Source organism: Ruditapes philippinarum, unplaced genomic scaffold, assembly GCF_026571515.1.
Source record: "Ruditapes philippinarum isolate M1 unplaced genomic scaffold, ASM2657151v2 ctg12774_1_1_1_1, whole genome shotgun sequence".
Classification (NCBI taxonomy): Eukaryota; Metazoa; Mollusca; class Bivalvia; order Venerida; family Veneridae; genus Ruditapes; species Ruditapes philippinarum.
Genome location: NW_026855554.1, coordinates 1 through 20,276, shown reverse-complemented (window position 1 = coordinate 20,276; position 20,276 = coordinate 1). Strand labels below are relative to the sequence as shown.

Here is a 20,276-nt window from a genome sequence, read left to right as displayed (position 1 = left end):
ATTTTATTTTAGACTGATCAGGCTAAATTGTGATGAAATATTATCAAACAAATGTACAGTATGTCTTACTCCAATTCAATCAATTCATTTAATCAGCAAGACAATTTAAAACCAAATTTTCATTAAGAAGACTTAATCACGCTAAATTGTGATGAAATATTATCCAACATCAAAGCTGCAGAATGTAAATAGTCATGTACCTGTAATATAATGGTGTCTGTAAGCTCCTGGATTTCTACAAGTTCTGCCAGGTTCCCAACCAGGTCTGTCAGTTTATTGTATAATGATATTGAAGATTTGTGTTTCACTTGGCTTGCACGAGATCGCTTCATCTTTGAACTACTATGATATCCATCTGAAATATACATGTTTTGTCTGCAGTTCATTCAACTTTCAAATTGTAAAATGATTTGCATATCAAAGTATCTCTTTTTTTAAAATTACTATTTGGATTCATTTTACTAGTGAACAGATTTGTAGATTGCTCTAGTGTTTATTTACTTTACTTGTTAACAGATGAAAAATATTGTGAATTAAAATTTCAGATTTTGAATGAACATATTTAACATTTCTCCGATAAACATTAAGTACATTCTTAACTTGCATATACCTTTATCTTTGGGATTTATTCTATATACAGGATCAAATTCAGGGTAGATGGTATTCTGTAGCTGAAACTTGCCAAACATGACTATTCTATCTATGACATCTTCTATGAACACTTGCTTTGGCATTTTGGATGATGTCATGATATATATGGCTGTAAGTGCTGCATCAATGGATCTACCAACTCTCTCCATGGCAATTTCTCTCCACAATTTCTGACCTTCTTCATCCTCATCCTCATTTTCCTTTCAAAATCAAAATACACCTTTTTATAAGTTCTTCCCCCAAAAAAGTCTACTTCTTAAGCAAGTAGTTTGGGGCATGATCTCTTAAACAGACTGGATAAAACTGAGTCTGCCATAGTTAGCCATCTTCTTTGTTTTATTGCTGTCCAGGAATCTCCATATTTATCAGATATTATTTTTAAATATCATTCAAACACTGACTATATGCAAACTATCAAGTGAATGTGAATCAAATACTTTTATGCATTTGTTCTTTTTGTATGGTCCAATGTCACATCCACAGAGTAAAGGCAATCTTTCAGGGTTTTTTTTACTGGTGGGTTTGGGGAGGGGGGTAGTAGTCTGGAGAACTGAAAAAATACTCCTCCATACCTAAGAAGAACCATCAGCCTTACAGCTAGTAAGATGTTTTTTTAAATGTCATTTATAAATGACATATCTCTTTAAAAAACAGAGAACTAGAAAGAACAGAGAAAGTTTGAAATATTTCTGTTTCTCTAACAATTAACATTATCAATTACCTATTGCAAATGAATGCATCAACTAAATACATTGGTACAGTTCCATCATACTTTATGCTCAAGTATTTTTTAACTTTAAGTTAGAATGCAAGAAATCAATTTACCTGGTTAAGACTTGGTAACAGTTTCGTGCCATCCCTGATATTCCACTGTAATATGGTCAGCAGTTTTACAAGTGTATTTGCTGGAATTTGGTTAAGCACACCCATGGACTTCAACTTAGCTGTTTCACTGGTCAGTTCAGACAAAACTGAGCGACTTATCAACGACTCGGGAGGACATTCAACTTCTTCATCATCTGTAATAGGAAAAACCATGTCATATAATCATTAAAATCAAATTTTCGTTTTCAAGATTTTGTTTGAGTGAAAATGGTGTACAAAATTATTTTATTTCAGAGTGTGGACAGAAACCTTAACATGACTTAATTTAATTTCAAACAACAGTCATTTCAGGTATAGTGTGAAGAAGGCTTGCAGCTTATTTCAACCACTCTGAGAACCAGCACTGGTGTCATATGATGATATATGGTCATGACTCAAGTAGAGTTTGAGTATGTTTACCCCAAATCTTTGACTTAAGAGGAAAACACTTTTACCATGTAGCCTGCACTCACCTTAATCTCCTTCTAAGTCATCAATGCTACAATCACAAAATGGAACACAAACAGGAAGAGAAATAAAATATTACAGTTTACACTTTAAGCAAAATTTTCTTTTCTATTCAGAAATGTAACCATTGTGTAAGCTTTTATCTCTACAATACTAAAGACTTATTGATATTCAACGAATTAACTCACTTGGATCTAAACTTCCAAAATTGATATCTTCAGCACTGTCAAATATATACTCCAAAGCCGTGCTGAACTTCTTGAAAGTTGGACTGTCCAGAAGCTCTTCTATGCTGAGGTCAGTTTGATTCATACGCCTTTGTCGCTTCTCTTTCTTTTTGCGACGCATCACTACAATGTACAAGAAATAAGTAATAAATTGCTAGGTAAAAACAATTAAATTCGTACAATGAAATATAATTACACTCAGTACAAAAAGAAACGCAACTTTTTCATTTTTCATTTTTTTAGGTTTATACTAAATTTGGACAAACAATTTTCCCTTTAATATTCTCAATGACATTTTATTGTTAACTTGAGTACAAAACGGCATTATTTTTAACCTCCCTCAATGCAGTTTAACGGCAAACTGTACAAACCACATTTCCACGTGCACACTGTGCTCTATAGTTTACCGATAGTTTCTATACATGTAGCCGTGTAGTGATGAATCAGTACACATGAAAAACAAGTTTATTTGAACTGTCAGTACTTTATAACCATGCCGCGCCTTGCTGAACATTTGCGGAATCAAGCAATTGGTTTACTTGAAGCTGGTGTTTCGAAGATTGACGTTGCACGGCGATTTAATTGTCATGTTAGCACTATCACTCGTCTACAGAATAGGTACAATGCCTCTGGCAGTGTCAAAGACTTACCAAAATCCGGTCGACCACGAATAACCACTAGGAGACAGGATGTGAATATTCGAGTGGGGCACCTACGTCATCGATTCGAAGCGGCATCCTCTACAGCTAGACAAATAATAGGTACTCACGGGTAGGTGAAAATATTGCTATCTTTCCGAAATTCTTCCTCTTATCAAATTTTGAGCTGTTCACATTTTGATGAGGTTTGCCCTTTTTGAGACGTTGCGTTACTTTTCAGGCGCAGTATACACGCAAACACAGTTCGAAATCGGCTTAAGGAAGTTGGTTTGAGGTGTAGGAGACCCCTCAAGGCATCACGTCTCACTGCACGTCACAAACGGGATCGACTACGGTGGGCTAGAGTGCACATAAGAATGATCCGTAGATTCTGGAGCAGGGTACTTTTCTCTGACGAAACTAAATAGTGCTGAGCAGAGCCGATGGTCGTGCACGTGTTTGGAGGCGCAGGAACGAGCGTTATGCCGAAGCCTGTATTCAGACTTTTAATAGTTGGGGTGGTGGCTCCATTCACATATTGGCAGGGATGTCACAGTTTGGAAGAACAGATCTTGTAGAATTCGACCGTAATGTCAATGCTCAGACCTATGTCAATGATGTTCTAGCACCTGTTGTCGTACCGTACATGAACGGTCATTTTCAGGGACATGGGACACTTCAACAGGATAACGCTCGCCCGCACACAGCACGTTTGACTCAAAACTTTCTTGCTCGGAACCACATCAATGTGCTAGACTGGCCTGCAATGTCGCCAGATATGGCGCCTATTGAACACTTATGGGACGAGCTAAAACGTCGCATTTATGAGCATCAGCCACAGCCCCAGACGGTGCAGGAACTTCGTCGTGTCGCAGTGCAGGAGTGGAATAACATTCCCCAGGCATCCATTGCTATGTTAGTGACCTCTATGCGTCGCCGCTGCCAGGCGCTTATCAATGCTAGGGGTGGACACACAAGGTATTGAAACTGAAATTTTCGTGATCAATAGCGCTGTGTTTAAACTGCTGGAACTTTCGTAATTTTGCAGGTATCAATGAAATTGTTGTGCTATTGAATAAAGCATGGATGAAATATTGAAAAGGTATTGAAGTTTTTTCTGCACCACATCCACTATGGGTGATGACCAGGTATATATACAGTTTGCGTTTCTTTTTGTACTGAGTGTATATTAAAACCAATATTGATGCTTCAGATAAAATGTTTAATAATTTCTTTTGGGATGTATCCATTTCAGAGAGCATCTCCTCTCAGGGTTTTTATTTTTATCTGAGGCATCATATTTTCCAACGAAAACAACTGATTTGGCCATTGGCGATATTCTAATCTACCGACTGAAAGTATAACATTCCAACTGATAATATGGATCACCAATCTGTTAATTATGAAAACCCTGAGAGCAAATGGACCAGACACTAAGTGTATGCAAATTTAATTAACAAATGTCAAGCTTTTTATGTGCGAGTTATTTACAGAAATAGACACAAAGCATATTTTTTCACTCTGAGACAAAGATTCTACTTCCTCTTTCCCTTACAGATAACACAATTCACGAAAAGCATCAACTTTATAAAATTACAAAATTTAATATCTGACATAAATAAAATGTCTCTTTTGACAAAGGTGTCTTACATTCTTCCACAGCATCATTATCACTATCTTCACTGTCCTCTGTTCTACCAGACCGTCTTCTCTTCCTTAAACGATCATTCTCATACTCCCCATGCCTTTTTAATCCCTTTGTTTTCACTGGAAAGAAAAATGATAATCCTTTTACATATGCTGACCCTTTCTTAGTTTTTCATCAATTATAAAATCAAGCATATAATGTACGATTGTTTTCAATTAAGGAGTAATTTGTTGGTGATGTAATATTAATGTATATAAATTTTGAGATAAAGATATAATAAATGCACAATCATCTAAGCATTATTTGATAAAAATTAACATACCCGTTCCACCTGATGCGATGGACTTTAACGTCTGAAAGAACGAAAGAATATTTGCATGTGAAACATGATTATTTCATAAGAACTTCTGATTTTAAATAAGAGTTTACCAAATCTTTCAGAATGCAATGATTTGCATGTGAAACATGATTATTTCATAAGAACTTCTGATTTTAAATAAGAGTTTACCAAATCTTTCAGAATGCAATGAAAATAAAACAAAGAAGTAAGACTATTAAAATGCTTTTGAAATCTAATGGAAAAAGTGAATTTGATGATGATAAGTCTTTTTATAATTGTAACAAAAAAGTTAGCTTATTTGCTTACACGCATTTGATAATAGTATTAATGCTTTAAAGGGGCTGCTGACTTGCTTAAACACATTTTTCTTAATTTGTATAGGACCATTTTACTTAAAATTATAATAATCATTAACAGAACTGATAGGGAACATTTGTCAGTTAAAATAAGAAATAACTTGTTAGTTAAACAATTTATAAAACAGAGTAATTTAAAAAATAACAATATCTATGTGCCTTTATTTATTTTTCCAATCTCCCAATCAATGGGTTTCATTGTAATTTTAAAAAGCCAAGTTATTTTTTTCTAAATAGGCTGGTATTGGAGCACCAACCAGAAACAAAATTAATGTAGTACATTTGTAAAAGAACATTTCCATTACATTACATTGATAATGAAACCCCTGAATTCCTATCCTTTGCCAAGTGTACCCAAGAATGAAAGTAAACATTTCAAAGAAATATAAATAAAAATGACCTCCATTATTTATCAATTTCTATAAATGCATGTTTGATGATTCTGAATGTCACATGTACCATTTATAAACAGAATACAGGTCAAAATTACATCACAATTTTATTAAATTAAGTGTTATTAAGACTTAAAAGATCAATGGAAATTTAAATGGAGATCATTTTATGAACTGAAAAACCAACTATAAGGACCCTTTCATTATTAACAAGCATGTACTTCCACTTTTTTGCATCAATATTCTTTTCCAAATAAAGAGTTTAAGAGCAAATTAGTCTTCTAATTTTTAATACATATGCATCTCTTCATAATGTAATTTAGACTTTTCACGACCATCAGTCAATAACTACTTTTGTTTGTTTGGGTCCTTGATAGCTGATAAATAACAAAAAAAAAGAACTATAAAATATGAAAATGTATTAAAATAGACAACAGTCATGCAACATGTTATGCTGTTAACTACCTCATTTTTGGGATCCTGTTCAATGATCAAAATCAGGTGAATAAACAAAATTACATAAAATTGTGAAAGCAGGAAAAAAGTTAAAGTACAATCAACTAAAATAATATGCATTTTAAAAACATTCCAATTATGCCGTGTTTTTTTTGTTGTTGTTGTTTTTGCTTCTTCAAATAATAATAATGATAAATGCAAACACGAGGTGCACAACCAAAAGCACTGTAAACATCAGAACCAAATCTACAACATGCAGCCATGTGTCATTTCATTTATCTACAATATGCCAAAAATATAGCAGGATTTTAAAATAAGCACCCTCCCTCTATATAAAACCCTGGACAAATGTGATACAGGAAAGTATTCTAGCTAAACCTGAAAATACATGTTACAATTTAAGTTATTTGTTAAAATGTTTGTTGTGTTTTAAATCAAGCCAACACTATTAATGCAATATGATGTCTTTCCAGCTTTACACAGTGATTTGTTTTCATCAAATTATTCACATGCTTGGTAATACTGTATCAATTACACAGACAAAAAGACTTCTATCAACAAGGAAAAAATTACCCTTTCATCTAATGGTTCCAGGGAAACACGAACAGGCTTACACTTGCTATTCCAAATATCATCCTTCTGAAATGAACAGTTACGACTACTTATTAGAACTTTTTCTACTAAATCTCTTTTACATTGTCATTCAGGTCATATGAATACTTATAAGCTTTTACTATTAGGAGAATGAGAAATTGATTGTCCAATCATATGATAGCTTTGACATAAGCGGACCCTTCAGTTGAACCATCAACCTATTGTATGCTAGCTAGAAAGAATTCTATCCATAGGTAAACAATAATGGCACAAGATATCTGATTCAAAGTAAAAAGCCTTTGGCCATTAAAGGCCCATTCACTAAATTGTAAATTGTAACAGTCAAGAAACAAGAATGTTTACTGAATGCTGTAAAAACTTGTATTATCACTCACACAGTCTTATAAAAAGTTTGTGCTGTATTTACCTATTCAATATTAAGAAAATACAAAAATATAAGGAGGAAAATATGATTGAGTTCAAAACAATCACCTTTGTCTCCAAGGGCTCTAGACACACCACAGGATTTCCGGATGCCTTCATTTTCTCTACCCAAAATTCATTTCTTGACTTCTCTTCTGACCTCTAAGGATAAAAAAATATACTTGATGCTTTAGACATTTGTTGAAGAATTTTATGACCAAGCACAGCTTGTTTTTTATTCTTTCTGCAAGCCACTTTATTATGGAAAGTTTCAAGAAAATCATGCAATTTTTCAACACAACTTTCTACAAAACAGGCCATTTTCTCAAGGTAATTTTCTACAAAATCATGCAATTCTACTTAAAATATGGTAATTTTTTCTCACTGCCTTTACCTAAACATGCTTTTACATTCCTTAAAACCAAGACCATGGGTTTTTCCCTCACATATAAAAAACCTTATAATTCTTGAAACTGAAAAAAATCTGAAAATTCCAAACACTTTACACAAACAAGGCAAAAAAAAGGTCATTGCAGCACTAACATTTATCAAAATACAGCTAAATGCTGTACATCTTTAACATAATGCAACTTTAAATAATGCAACACCAAGAGGCTAACAGCAGTGAAAATCTTTCAAGTTTTAACAAAATTATAACAGAACAGAAAATTTCTAATGCAACAAAAGCGGTGTTGAACTTAAATAATATATGCATTGTTCTTAATGATTTATGAATGTTTAAATGTACCGTTAAAACTTCAAAATATTCAATTTCTGTATTTTTTTAGGTAAAAATTTCTACTTAATTTTATGGTAAGATCTTTCTGTGAAATATTTTTGGCACAATTCATTTACATAAAGACAAGCTTTTAAAGTGAGTAATGATTTGACCACAAGCGCTAAATAGCCATGTCAATTCTTTTCTGCCTTCATATACTATATACTGAAAGTCAAAATAAGTTTGCTGAATTTAATCATGAAATGGCTGGATTGTAGCATATACTAAAAGAGACTATAGATAAATGTATAATTTTAAATCAATGAACAATGCATATATAAACGGCAGAACTTTAACTGATATACATGTACCTTTAAATTGCCGGCCTTTTTTCTGTTTCGGTTAAGCCTACCTTTTCCCTAAATGATAGGTAAACTAAATCTTCCTATATGGTTTTAAAACCCATTGAGAACAAAATGGTTACAAAAATTAACACATGCAGGGAACACTTGACAATCTTTAATCATTGGAAAAGAATTACTTCGATTCAATTTTTACTAATTAGAGATCCTAAATCTTGTATATATCATTTTCATTGATAAGGTCATGGGTTATGTAAATTCAAAACTGAAACTCCTTAGGTGACAATTGAATTAACTGATACATAGACATATTAATACATCATTCACCTACCTTTCTATCATATTCTTTACTATTCTGTCGTGATATATGTGAAGATCCCCCATCAGTACTATTATCGTCTATATCCATTAATCCAGAGTTTCTACTGCTCTGAAATTGCAAAAATATAAATGATTATAAAGAGATAAAAAATTCTATAGTTCTGAACTGAATAAAGGAATTATTCTAGTATTGCATATAGCACTTGGGGTAGGCAAATCTGAACATAACTTACTTGTCTCTATTATTTGAACCATTTCTTTACTTGTCCATATCATATTTGTAAAAAATTTATGGAAAATTTCACTTTGACGTACAGACAGGCAGACAACCTAGGTGATATTGAAAATTGTTTTTGTTGCCCCCATGAAACTGAGGTCCTCTCCAAGTTTTACCTTGACAGGGAAAATATTAACAAAATTTTTAAACAATGAGCAAAGAGAACACCACTGCACGATTTCTATAGAACAATAGTTACTGAACATGCATAATTAATCAATGTTTGTTTAAATCATGACAATCACATGTAAAATATTCAACTTACTGTTTGTCTCACTGCAGATTCTGCAACTGTTGCCTGGGCAGGAGAACTCACTGAAAAAATAATCATTTAAGGATTCAAATATTTTTAAAACAAGTGGAGTTCCAGTAACATTCTTAAAGTACATTTCATGTAAATTTACTGCCTCCTTCATAATAGACATGACTATTTCTCACAACAAAGCATGAAAGGTAAACAACATGTATTTATTACTTTATATGCATAACAACATGCATAAATGATGGCAATTAAGATTCAATTTGAAACATGTGCAGCACAACTTACTGACTGCCGATGACAGCTTGCTATGTTTGTGTCGCTTATCATAATGTTCACCATTGTAATTTGATGAGCCTGGAAATAGAATTTATGAAAGTTAATTCAAATTCAAACAAAGACCCAACATTTTAAATAATTTACCAGCTAATGCTAACTTTTACTTTTCCATCGGAACATGATTTGTTATCAATAGACATAACACTGCATATGTAACCTTTTTTTTACATTTCATCAGGATAAATACATTTTATATTTGTCTATACAATAATAAGACATATTCTTATACCTGGCTGTTGATGGGGAAGAGAGGGTGATTTCTGAAGACTTGAAGATCCACTCCCAGTTGGAAGACCAATCCTAAGAAGAACATAACACATTAAGATATAACATTTCATATATACCAAAACATATTCAGTAAGCCTACAGACCATTTTGAATTTAAGGTGGTCATCTTCAGTTTCATCAAATACAACAAAGAGTGATTTCAAAGTTTTGAACTGGCCCAAAATGCATTTGAGACTGTTATTTTGACCTACAGCCATCTGCTTATGCCAGCCCTAGCTGCTGCAAGAACTTAGGATATAATGAACTGCTCTTTGTACAAATGTACACTAAAATTACTAGCAATAAAATCAAACATTGTTTTTCACATTTTACCATAATGCATGTTTTCAAACAAATATCTCTTTTTAACTATCAATATAAGTCTTTTAAGCTTTTAATATCTAAGTATAAAACAAGCAGCTTTCAATATGGAATGATGTAAAAATAATGTAATGTCATATTTAATGACCAGGTAGAGTTGGATAGATCGAACACTCTTTGAACAGAACTTTAACAAAAGGCAAACCAGCAGATTTCTGTATATTTATTTGAGTTATACAACAACTTACCTTGGAGAGTGTGACTGGTAAGGTGAATGGTTTCCACTGTGTGGACTTCTGCCAGAGCTTCTCCCTAAGTTACAGAAAAAATACAATGCTGACTAAAGAAATTCAGAACTTCATGACATTTTACTTTGAAATATCACTAAGAACTTTAAACATTCCAAGTTAAACTGTCAGATATGCGAAAACAAATACTGATTACATATTTATTATTTAGCTGTTCATTTTATTCCATGGAAAACATTTAAGAAAATGTGAACTTTGTTTGATAACTTTCTATAAACTTGACTGTTTGACAATGTGTCATGGAAAAACAAAAATACTAAGTACTTGAAAGATGAAATTAAATACTGAAGAAAGGATCATACTTGATCTCTCCTTTGATCCCCCAGAAAACACTTCTGGGTCATTTGCTAAAATGGCTCTAAGGAGCTCCGACATTTCACCATCAACAGGAGCCCCTTCAAGGTCATCCTTGAGTTCACTGTAATCAGAATCATACAAACTGTTTGCTAACTTTAAATAAAATATGATATATGTTTTAAGTCTTTTTAAGATGCTTTAACACATACAAGAAATATATAATTAAACATCTGACTTTTTATATCAATGTTCAATACTAGTTTACACAGTATAAGAGGGTCAGAGGCTAAGAAAACATACTTCCCAGCTAAACATCTACCAGAGGGTCATTTTGACTAAGTTTTACTGACTTCAAGGCCCAATCCCCATAATTTTAACAAAATTTGACCCTCAAGTTAAAATCCTGAGGGTCAAATCAGGCTTCTTGGAAATTTGAAGGGTCAAAGAGTCATTTCAAGGGTCAAACGGACACCCTGGCTGTGACAGTTATGATACAATCTGAATGTTCAGAAATAAACTAAAATTTGCTATGAAAATTGGCAAAAAGAATCTTCATCACATGACAGTATGTCTGTAGTTCAATAAATACATTTCCTAAATGTAAGTCACCTGACCAGTAAACAACTGAATTTTTCTAACTACGTGATTCTCTTTATAACAGATTTTTTAAGTTTAGGTATGATCACATTTCATCTTTCAGACAAGCTCAGTCTATCCTCATTTCATGCTCTATTTTTATCAGTCAAGTAGAACCAGGTGTGTTTAAGTTTTAGTTATATTATACACTTGAAAAAGAATAAACAAAACTTGCATGTCATCTGTAGCACTGTGTCTGAGAATTTCTGATATTTGTTCAACCAACGCATCATCTGCATCTTCTAATAGTTTCCGGGACTTCTCCGACAATTTGGAATTGTGAAGAAGACTTTTATTGTTTATGGCATTTGGCAATGGAGTTGGCAGGGGCAGTTCAGGTAACACTGAAATGAAACCAATATCATTATTCAATAAATCTTAACACAACAATTTACAATGCATTCATTTAATTTGTGAGTTCAGAGTCACAACAAATTGAACAACATAATTCATTGATAAGGTCATAATGTAGTAACTTCACAGCTTTGCAAAATTAAGGAAGATTCATCTAGTACTACACCCAAGAATTATTTTGGGCTGAAAAAAATCATGAATGAAAGCAACCTACTATAGACTAGCAACCTCTTAGCAAACTAAAAAGATATCAGTTTTCAACAGCTGTGAAGTGCAAATGTTTACCTTACTGATGATATTTATATTTTATTTAGGAACATAATCCAGGAATAATCCACTACAAGTTCTAAAACCTTTCTTGAGAAGTTGTACAAAACTTTTTAGCTGTAAGTAGGACAGAGTGCTTGACTATTCCCAAAGGTTGAAAGTAAAACTACAGTTTGCATAATAAAAAAAAATTATCAAAAAGAGGCAATCATCAGGGTTCTCGGGGACGCTTATTTCGGCGTCCCGGTACGCATGTTTATTACAGCTGGACGCAAATATTTCAGAGCAAGGATTCCACGTACGCTTAATTTTGCCTGGGGACGCATAAACATTACCGATTGTTTACAACCACAAATACACAAATGCGTCAGCGCGTGTCAGTCTATAGGTAGGCGGTCCAATGCACATCAACCCGTGAAGCGATTAGCCAATCAGCGATTACGCTTACGATCATTATCACGCAATAGTGATCAGACTAATGTATACACGCGCTGTACAGTACATGTAATTACCAGATATAACACGAGGTGATAATTTTATATCTTTGATCAACAGTTGATTGGAAATTAGCAAATTTTTCCGACAAAAGGATAAAACTATCGACTATTTACGCCGCAAGTTTAAAGACTGTTTTCTCAAATTACAAATGAGTGTAATTTTGAATGATCGTCGAATATTTTCGGCATTTTCTATGCACAATTTTGCTTTAGTTTCATTCTTGCACAAACCTTCGATAAGCATATTAAGAATTTAAGATATTGTGCCGAAAAGCCAGGACAACAAACCAAAATACACATACGAACATTCTATCCGGAAATTGATCATGAACATTGGCGATTTCACGTTCGCCAGAAACCCTAAAATTTCGCAAAAATTCTCGGTTTCCAAGCCAAACATGCAAATGAATTGTTCCTTTATTATTTAATCAACATTAAATCTTTAAATATCGATCTTCAATTTGCCCCCTTTTGAAGATATTGCTAAAATAATTGTCGATCGGATGAATCTCTTACACACTGTATGAGAATGTACACGATTTTCCTATTCATTCCGCTAAACTCTGCCTATATACATTTATGTTTTTTTTACAAATATAAACTTTTTGTCTTTAAAGTGGACTTATTTAACCAGAATAAAATTTGATTTGGTATAAAAGTGAAAAAAACCAACAAACAAACGATTTCCATGTGTTGATGCATTATAATGAAATAATTTCATAATAAATAAAAACAAAACAATAATTATACTATGTACTATTTGCAGTGAATAACTATAAACTTTGGAAGTCTCTTGAAGATTCAAAATATCAGCAATGCTATTGTGAGCATTGAATGACTAATCTGTAAACATATTAATTGCGACGTGCTTTTGGATTCCAACTTTTTCAGGGTTGGGAGTCCATGGACTCCATGTTTTAAAATCCTAGTGAGAACCCTGAATCATTCTGACAAAATCCATGTTACAGTTATGGGGCATGGTCAGTGACATCCTTTTATGCTCTCAAATTACTATGTGATGTTTCAACCCATTCCCTTCAGTACTTTTTGAGAAACCAACTTGCATGAAAAAACTTAACCTAAATGTGACGCCAATGCAGATGCCAAGGTAAGTACAATAGCCTACCCTATTCTTCTAATAGCCAAGTTTAAAAAACCCTGAGGAAAGACAAAATCAGCTGCAAATCAAAAAAATTACCAATTTTCTGTTTTATTTTCTGAATGACATATGTAACAGACATATTATTTTTTATTGCTTTATGACTGTTTAAAAGATTACAAGACTTAAAACTATTTTGAAATGAAAATTTATGCTAGCATACATAAAGTCTCAGTCCAAACTAAACTTGGTTACTTACTGACCCTTTAACTTGCTTAACTTCTTAAATATATTTGTTCATTTTCAATTTTTAGACAGTCCATTATTGATTTTGGAACATCAAGATAAAATTGGAATATGTGGTCAGCCAATAGTATAGGGCCTGATCAGAGATTCAGACTGCACAGATGTGCAGGTTGGATAGGCCCTATACTGGTGGCAAGGCTGATCTCTTTCCGTTCCAGTAGGTTAAGGATTAAACTCTGGACTTCAGGCTTGTGGGTTACAATAAGGGACTATCAATGTTATACTTACAGTCTGTTAGACTTGTTATCCCTGCTAAGGTGGTGATGGGAACATTTGGTACCTCACCATTCATGTTGAATGATTGCTTACTACCAACTCACATCTGAAATGAAAACAAATGTTGATAATAAAACATGGCACTTTCTTGTTGAAAGATTCAATTACATCAAAGGGGCCTATTCTGTTAGAGGATAAAGTAAGAGTCCACCATTAAAAATATTTTGTTTTAATGATTGTAGTAGTATGATTATGGCCATAGTGCTTTTATTTCAATAAAAAGTAAATGATGTATGATTAGCAAAATGTCTCTCAAAACAGTCTGCAAAATAACCTTTCTATATCATAGGCCATTTGGGCCTTCAACCTAGGCGAAAGTATAGGCCCGGACAGATTATCACAGGCCCAAAACATTAATTGACAATGGTTTATTTTATGTTTTTTTCCCCACATCAACAAGGTTCAATTCCAGCACAAAGGGACGGAAAATCAGTTAGCCAGTTTCAATAAGTCTCTTTTCCCGGTTTTCGCTTCAGAGTATAATGTAGCTGATTCGTGTTTCTTGTTCACAGGTCAATCTAAAAATAAATATATTCCAAAGGAAATTTACAATAACTCGTTCTTTAAACAACCAATGTTAACGATTATAATCAGACATTGTTCGTATATTTACTCTATTAAATCGCTAAGGGCGAAAAATACAGAACATGCATAATTGAATGACATATTGCACAAATTTTACTTGATGTACATAGACTAAAGATGTTTACATAATTATTAAAAAAATATTGAGGCTAAAACTAATTTTATATGAAAACACATTCTAAATTAAAAGGCCTGTCGGGCTTACGATCTTTGAATTTCTTCAGGCCAGACACGGGCATCAGGCTTGTGCCTTATTTCTCAGACTGTCAAAATATTTTTTATTTGAAATTACTTTTAAAAGACCGTCTGTTTTTCTGTGTGTTTTTTTCTTTTGTGAATTGATTGACTAACACCTAATTAAAGTCACATTGTTTGATGTCTATGTTTCTAATGTTTACAACTAATTGACAATCCTGCCAACCACACCTGACAATCCTGATCTGTGACTACATTTATATTCTAATTTGTTTAAATTTGAACAAACTGGCAACTGCAAATGTTCATTAAAAAATATATATGAGAAAGTCAGCCGCCGCTTAATCAATTGTCCATATTGCCTGACAAGTGAAAATTTTCCAGAATGTGCATTATAAATAACATATGGACAAAAGAAAAAATTGAAAATTCAAAAGCAGATTCTGCTGGCCTGGAAAGAGATACTCTCTGGCTTTAAAAATGAAGCACAATTACGGCCCCGAACTCTGCATGAAAAAAAACCTAAAATTGTTTAAAATTGATGACCCAAGAGGTTAACCAAGGAAAATATGGGAAAAAACAACCCAATACCTCGAGATTTGAGTTTTAAAGTTAAATACCCAGGTCTTTTTTTTGTTTGTTTGCTTGTTTCATTTTACGCCTTTTCCCAACAGTATTTCAGTCAAATAGACGGGTAGTTTCCTAACCATCGTTCCTGGAGAGTTACACCAGTACTAGACAACCTTCCTCCGTGCTAAACTACCAAAGAATCTCCCGGGGATCAAACCCACGCAAGATAGGTAACTGAATTAGAAGTCATCGACTTTAACCCCTCGACCACGATGGCGGTTTGTTTGTTTTTAAATATGTGATAAACCTATACAAAAATATTTCAGTATAAATATAGAAGGCTTTGTTGATTAAAATACATACACTGAATGAATTATACCCAGAAGTAAGTGATTTTACTTTTTTAGCAACAACCCATGCCTGATATATTGGAAAAAGTAAGCACAGTATTTAAATTATGAAAAATTCACTTCTTCAAAATAATATTGTCAATTTCATTAAAAGCTATATATACCTAAAATTGAGTTGATCACATGAAAATTGAACAGTTTCAGGGAAATTTCTTAACAAAATTTTGATATTTTAATAGTTTGGCCTAATTTCAACCCAAGTTTTTTATGCAAAAAAGGCACCGAGATAAAATTCATCCATATAGAACTTCACAAAACATATCATGCTGTAATAAGCAATCTAAGTAGAAGGGCCAAATGAATTTTTAGAATATGTTGCTTGCTTTTAAAAGGGTGTCATGCAGAAGCTGGTGAAACATACTAGTATTACTACAATCATTTTAAAGGTCCGGCTGAAAAATATTAAATTTTTTAAAACTTTTTTATAGAGTCTTGAAGCCATATGTGGAGATTATTTTCGACATTCTCTCCATAATTAACTATTTCAACTTAATCAATGAACTATTAAAGCCACTGGAATGCTACTCCAGACTTGATATCATAGGCAACAGCACAAGACCTCTGAATCAATGCCAATAACATATTTGAACAAGATTTTTGCGTAGCATTCCAGATGAAATCAAAGAAAACAGCACAAGATCTCGGACTCAATGCTGACACATATTTGAACAAATTTTTTGCAAGACTGGACAGTGAACAGCTATGACACTATCACCAATTTTGATTCTGTTACAAAATTCACTTTCGTGATTTCTTAAAATAAATAAATCTTATGATAATCAAATATAAATCCAATTCATTCTTCCAACAGAGTAATTATAGAAACAAATCAAAAAGATGAAAAAGATACTGATTATAATCTGTTACAACTGCATACTGTAACATCCTACTTATCTATAACCATGTGAATCTCTATTCAAATTGTTTTGATGCTATTATGCAGATATTCACATCACTGTATTTTCATGTCTTTGACTTAATAAATCTGACTTAAATGATTTTAATAGTAATTTTATTTGATTTTGATATGTGACTGAGACTGAAGAAGGAACTCAAATGGTCTTTTTATGAGACAAATCACTGAGGCGATCCATTTGCTGGTCAAATGCAGTGTGCAAACCAAACTTTGCAATTTAAGAATCAAATTCACTATGTTAAATTGTCAAATCTATGGTTTTTAAGTATTTGAAAAGTGAACATGTATTCTGATTTAGCGCTTCCAATACCTGTACTGAAAATATTCACACAGCTCCGTGTGATCTATGTTTATACTCCATGTACTTTTTAATTGTGTAAAATATATACAGTAGATTAATGTGCAGCTATTACAAGAAATAAATGAACAATGAAACTAATTCAATTCAAAAATGCAATTACAATATTATGCAAAGGATGCTTTAAACCAGACGCCTTAAACATTATTAAAAAGGTAAATGACATAAAAAAAAACTCCCGGAAAAAGTAACCAATGAACGAGCATCTGAATATGATATTTCTGTCGCTTTCCCTTTCTCTTCCATCACAATAAGTAAACCCCAGCAAAAATAAGCCAATCAATGTGCATGCTCTGGAGTGGGGGTAACTAATACCTGCACTCCAGTTAACGCACTGTGCATGTATATGTATACGATTGAACTCTTGACACATTTTCAACAGAAAGGTCCCAAAACTATGATACAATATTAGTTTATTCTCTTTTTATAATGAAATTCATTCCAACTAGAAAACTTGGGACAATGAATATTCTTTTGTCATCTTTATTAGAAATCATGTTGAAGTCTTAGTCGTCAAACTATTCTCATCAAGCATTTGCATCCCTATTCCCTTGCAGGTTTTTCAAATTTAACAAATTGGCGATCCATATCAATTATCATTGGTTGAAATGCTGTTAAAATCACTTGCATTTTCAGTCTGAAGATTAAAATATCCCCTTGACCAAATCGGATGTTTTCGTTGCCACATCTGGTGTCTCAGATAAAAATGAAAACCCTGTCTGGATCCCAGTTACACTAAAAATTTTGCATTCAATAAAGAGATGCAAACAAACATAAATTTAAACTAAAAAATTAAATGATTTTAAAAAACATATAAATATAGCACTGCAATCTTCATATCAGGAAAATAATTAACGTCACAATAAACATAACACAGTATACGCTCGTAATGTAGAACTACAACATCATTAATCCAATATCGTATATAAGCCAGTAATTTCAACTATTCCCCACCCACTGCATTTCCAAAAGGAAGAAAAAGATGCTTAGTAGGTCAGCAGTATGGCAGTCTTTTCAAAGAAATATCAAGAATGTTGAATGCAGTAAATTGACCAGCATAATATGTTCTATCGAATGTAGCTTGGTGATTTAAATGCAAACTGATATGATGCAGAAATTTATTGATTTAGACGCGATTTTGATGGAAGAAAATTGATTTGTGAACTCACCTGTCCAATTTTTGGCAGCGATTTTCCAAGTAAAATAGGCAAACACGGTTGAATCAATATGCATCAGTCTATAAATAAAAGATTGAACTTTTGAATAACAAGGGAAATTTAAGCTATAAAAACAAGGTTAATTCATATAAAATGAGGTAAATATAACGAACCATAACAATGATCCCCGCCAAAAATACATCAGCCACAAGATTCCAGTAGCTATAAAAGGCTACAACAAAAAAGTAATTCCAAATTTGACAAAAAATTGAAAGTAAACAACCTCTATAGGAATTTATTTATCTTTGAAATGGTGTATTGACTGAATATTTCTTTACTGCTTCATTTGCTTCAATATAGTGGAAGCAGCTTTGATAATTATTAAAGCGGATTATTACTAAGTAGCTTCGAAAATAGTTCCTAATTGGGATATTCATGACGTCACAAATATGGCTGCTCCCGGTGTAAACACAGAAATGAGAAAAGTCTATGTTGTTGGTGTCGGGATGACAAAGGTTGAACATTTAAATGGCCCTGTGTATTGCGAAAAATTTGTTTGAATGATTTCTAGAAAAAATGACAATCAAACCCCTCTGTAATTTTCAATATTTTTGGAAACGCATATTTCATGAGGGGCCATTTCAAAAGTATGGGATGTCTTGAGGTTTCTAAACATTTTTTTAGAGATTGTTTATTATATGATTTATTTCAAAAGAAGGATATGAAATGCTGCCATAGTATTAACAATATTTTGTGATTTTCACTACCAATGCTAAATTTTCAACATGAATTTAGATATTAAAAAGGAGCAAATACTTTGGCAGTTAAAATTTATTTTGAGGTGATCCCCATTGAAACTTCACATGTTTGGACTTTGATAGGTCACAGATTAAATAGGATGCGTAAGCTGTCATATAGCAGAAGTGGATCATTGTAGGCACTTGTAGCAATTAGCTGATACATTTTATTCTTCTTGGCAAATTCGTGTATTTGATAGTTGAAAATGAAGCGTAAAGTTTATGTTGTAGGTGTTGGAATGACTAAGGTATGGTTGTTTGTTAATTGAGCCTTAGAAAATGAACTTTTTATTGACCTCATATTACAAGAATTTTTTTTTGTAGTTTTACACAAAAAGTTAACTTTGAAATTGATGAACTGTCAAGTAAAAAAATGTATTTGTTGATTCGTGTTTAGTTATGAAAAGTAGTTTATTATAGCCGTCATGTAACTGCAGTTTTATTATATAATGTCATTGAAACAAATTATGGCATCCTATGAATTATTATTAAATATATTGTTTTGATGTTACAACACTGAACAGGCTGTTATTTCATCTGACAATTATATTTGAAAAGTTAGGGCTAACCAACTTAACATTTAAGGAACTACATGAATCGATCATAGCTCTAGCAATAGTTTACATTAAATTTGACTGTCAATTAAACTTTATTGACAATTTTTTAAATTCCTTACTGAGGTTGGAATTTGCTCTTGAGTCTTCAAATTTGTTATTTAGATGTAGGAGTATTGACATTTACTAGTTTTTCAGAGAGGGCCATGTCAGTCAAAATATGCTGATTTTCACTAGTAATGACACTGAATTGACATCCAGCTCTCAGAGGGGTTATTTTCACTTTTTCGTATGTTGATTATATATGTCCAATTCCGGAAACTTTTCTTGGTATATTTTATAGTTTTGCTTGTATACATACATATCGGGGTTTATTTTAGGTTTGGGGATGTGGCCCTAGCCTTTAAAATTAATGTTATTGGAAATAAGCACAATTGCAGGCCTCAGGACAAATTTTAAGGCTAATATTGTATTGCAAGAGGAATAAAATTAAGATGCATTAGTAATTTGAATTGGGGGAGGAACTTGCAGGGTTTTAAAGAATTTTTCATTTGGAATATAGACTCTTAGTATTCAGTTACAGCTATAGCATGAAATAAAAAATGATGCAAATATGCTTTTTTTTGTTTCATTAACATTGTACTTACATTCAGATGTATTGATATAATTTCAGTTTTGAAAAACCTGGAAGGAGGGAAAACTTTGATTATCCTGATATGGCCAAAGAAGCAGGTATATTCATTGGCTATATTACTATATTGGAAAAGGTTTTG

General features: G+C 32.7%; 1 protein-coding gene across 5 annotated transcripts in view; it reads right to left on the bottom strand.

Annotated features, from left to right (window-relative positions):
• The window catches only part of LOC132743691 (nipped-B-like protein B), a 42,123-nt gene extending 23,749 nt beyond the window's left edge, over positions 1-18,374 (bottom strand). Inside the window, exons 1-20 of one of the 5 annotated variants that reach the window (XM_060732243.1) lie at positions 18,326-18,374; positions 18,165-18,232; positions 13,914-14,007; positions 11,338-11,506; positions 10,532-10,647; positions 10,170-10,233; positions 9,563-9,633; positions 9,283-9,351; positions 9,001-9,050; positions 8,469-8,567; positions 8,147-8,194; positions 7,127-7,219; positions 6,614-6,679; positions 6,050-6,064; positions 4,819-4,849; positions 4,499-4,615; positions 2,172-2,333; positions 1,477-1,670; positions 611-851; positions 201-355 (exon numbers count right to left, since the gene is read on the bottom strand). In XM_060732243.1, coding sequence (XP_060588226.1) covers positions 201-355; positions 611-851; positions 1,477-1,670; positions 2,172-2,333; positions 4,499-4,615; positions 4,819-4,849; positions 6,050-6,064; positions 6,614-6,679; positions 7,127-7,219; positions 8,147-8,194; positions 8,469-8,567; positions 9,001-9,050; positions 9,283-9,351; positions 9,563-9,633; positions 10,170-10,233; positions 10,532-10,647; positions 11,338-11,506; positions 13,914-13,977 — 1,824 coding nt within the window. In that variant the 5' untranslated portion in view covers positions 13,978-14,007; positions 18,165-18,232; positions 18,326-18,374. The remainder of the gene's footprint in view (positions 1-200; positions 356-610; positions 852-1,476; positions 1,671-2,171; positions 2,334-4,498; positions 4,616-4,818; positions 4,850-6,049; positions 6,065-6,613; positions 6,680-7,126; positions 7,220-8,146; positions 8,195-8,468; positions 8,568-9,000; positions 9,051-9,282; positions 9,352-9,562; positions 9,634-10,169; positions 10,234-10,531; positions 10,648-11,337; positions 11,507-13,913; positions 14,008-18,164; positions 18,233-18,325) is intronic. The other 4 variants (XM_060732248.1, XM_060732246.1, XM_060732244.1 and 1 more) reach the window with 4 other exon arrangements.
• Between the last annotated feature and the right edge of the window lie 1,902 nt (positions 18,375-20,276).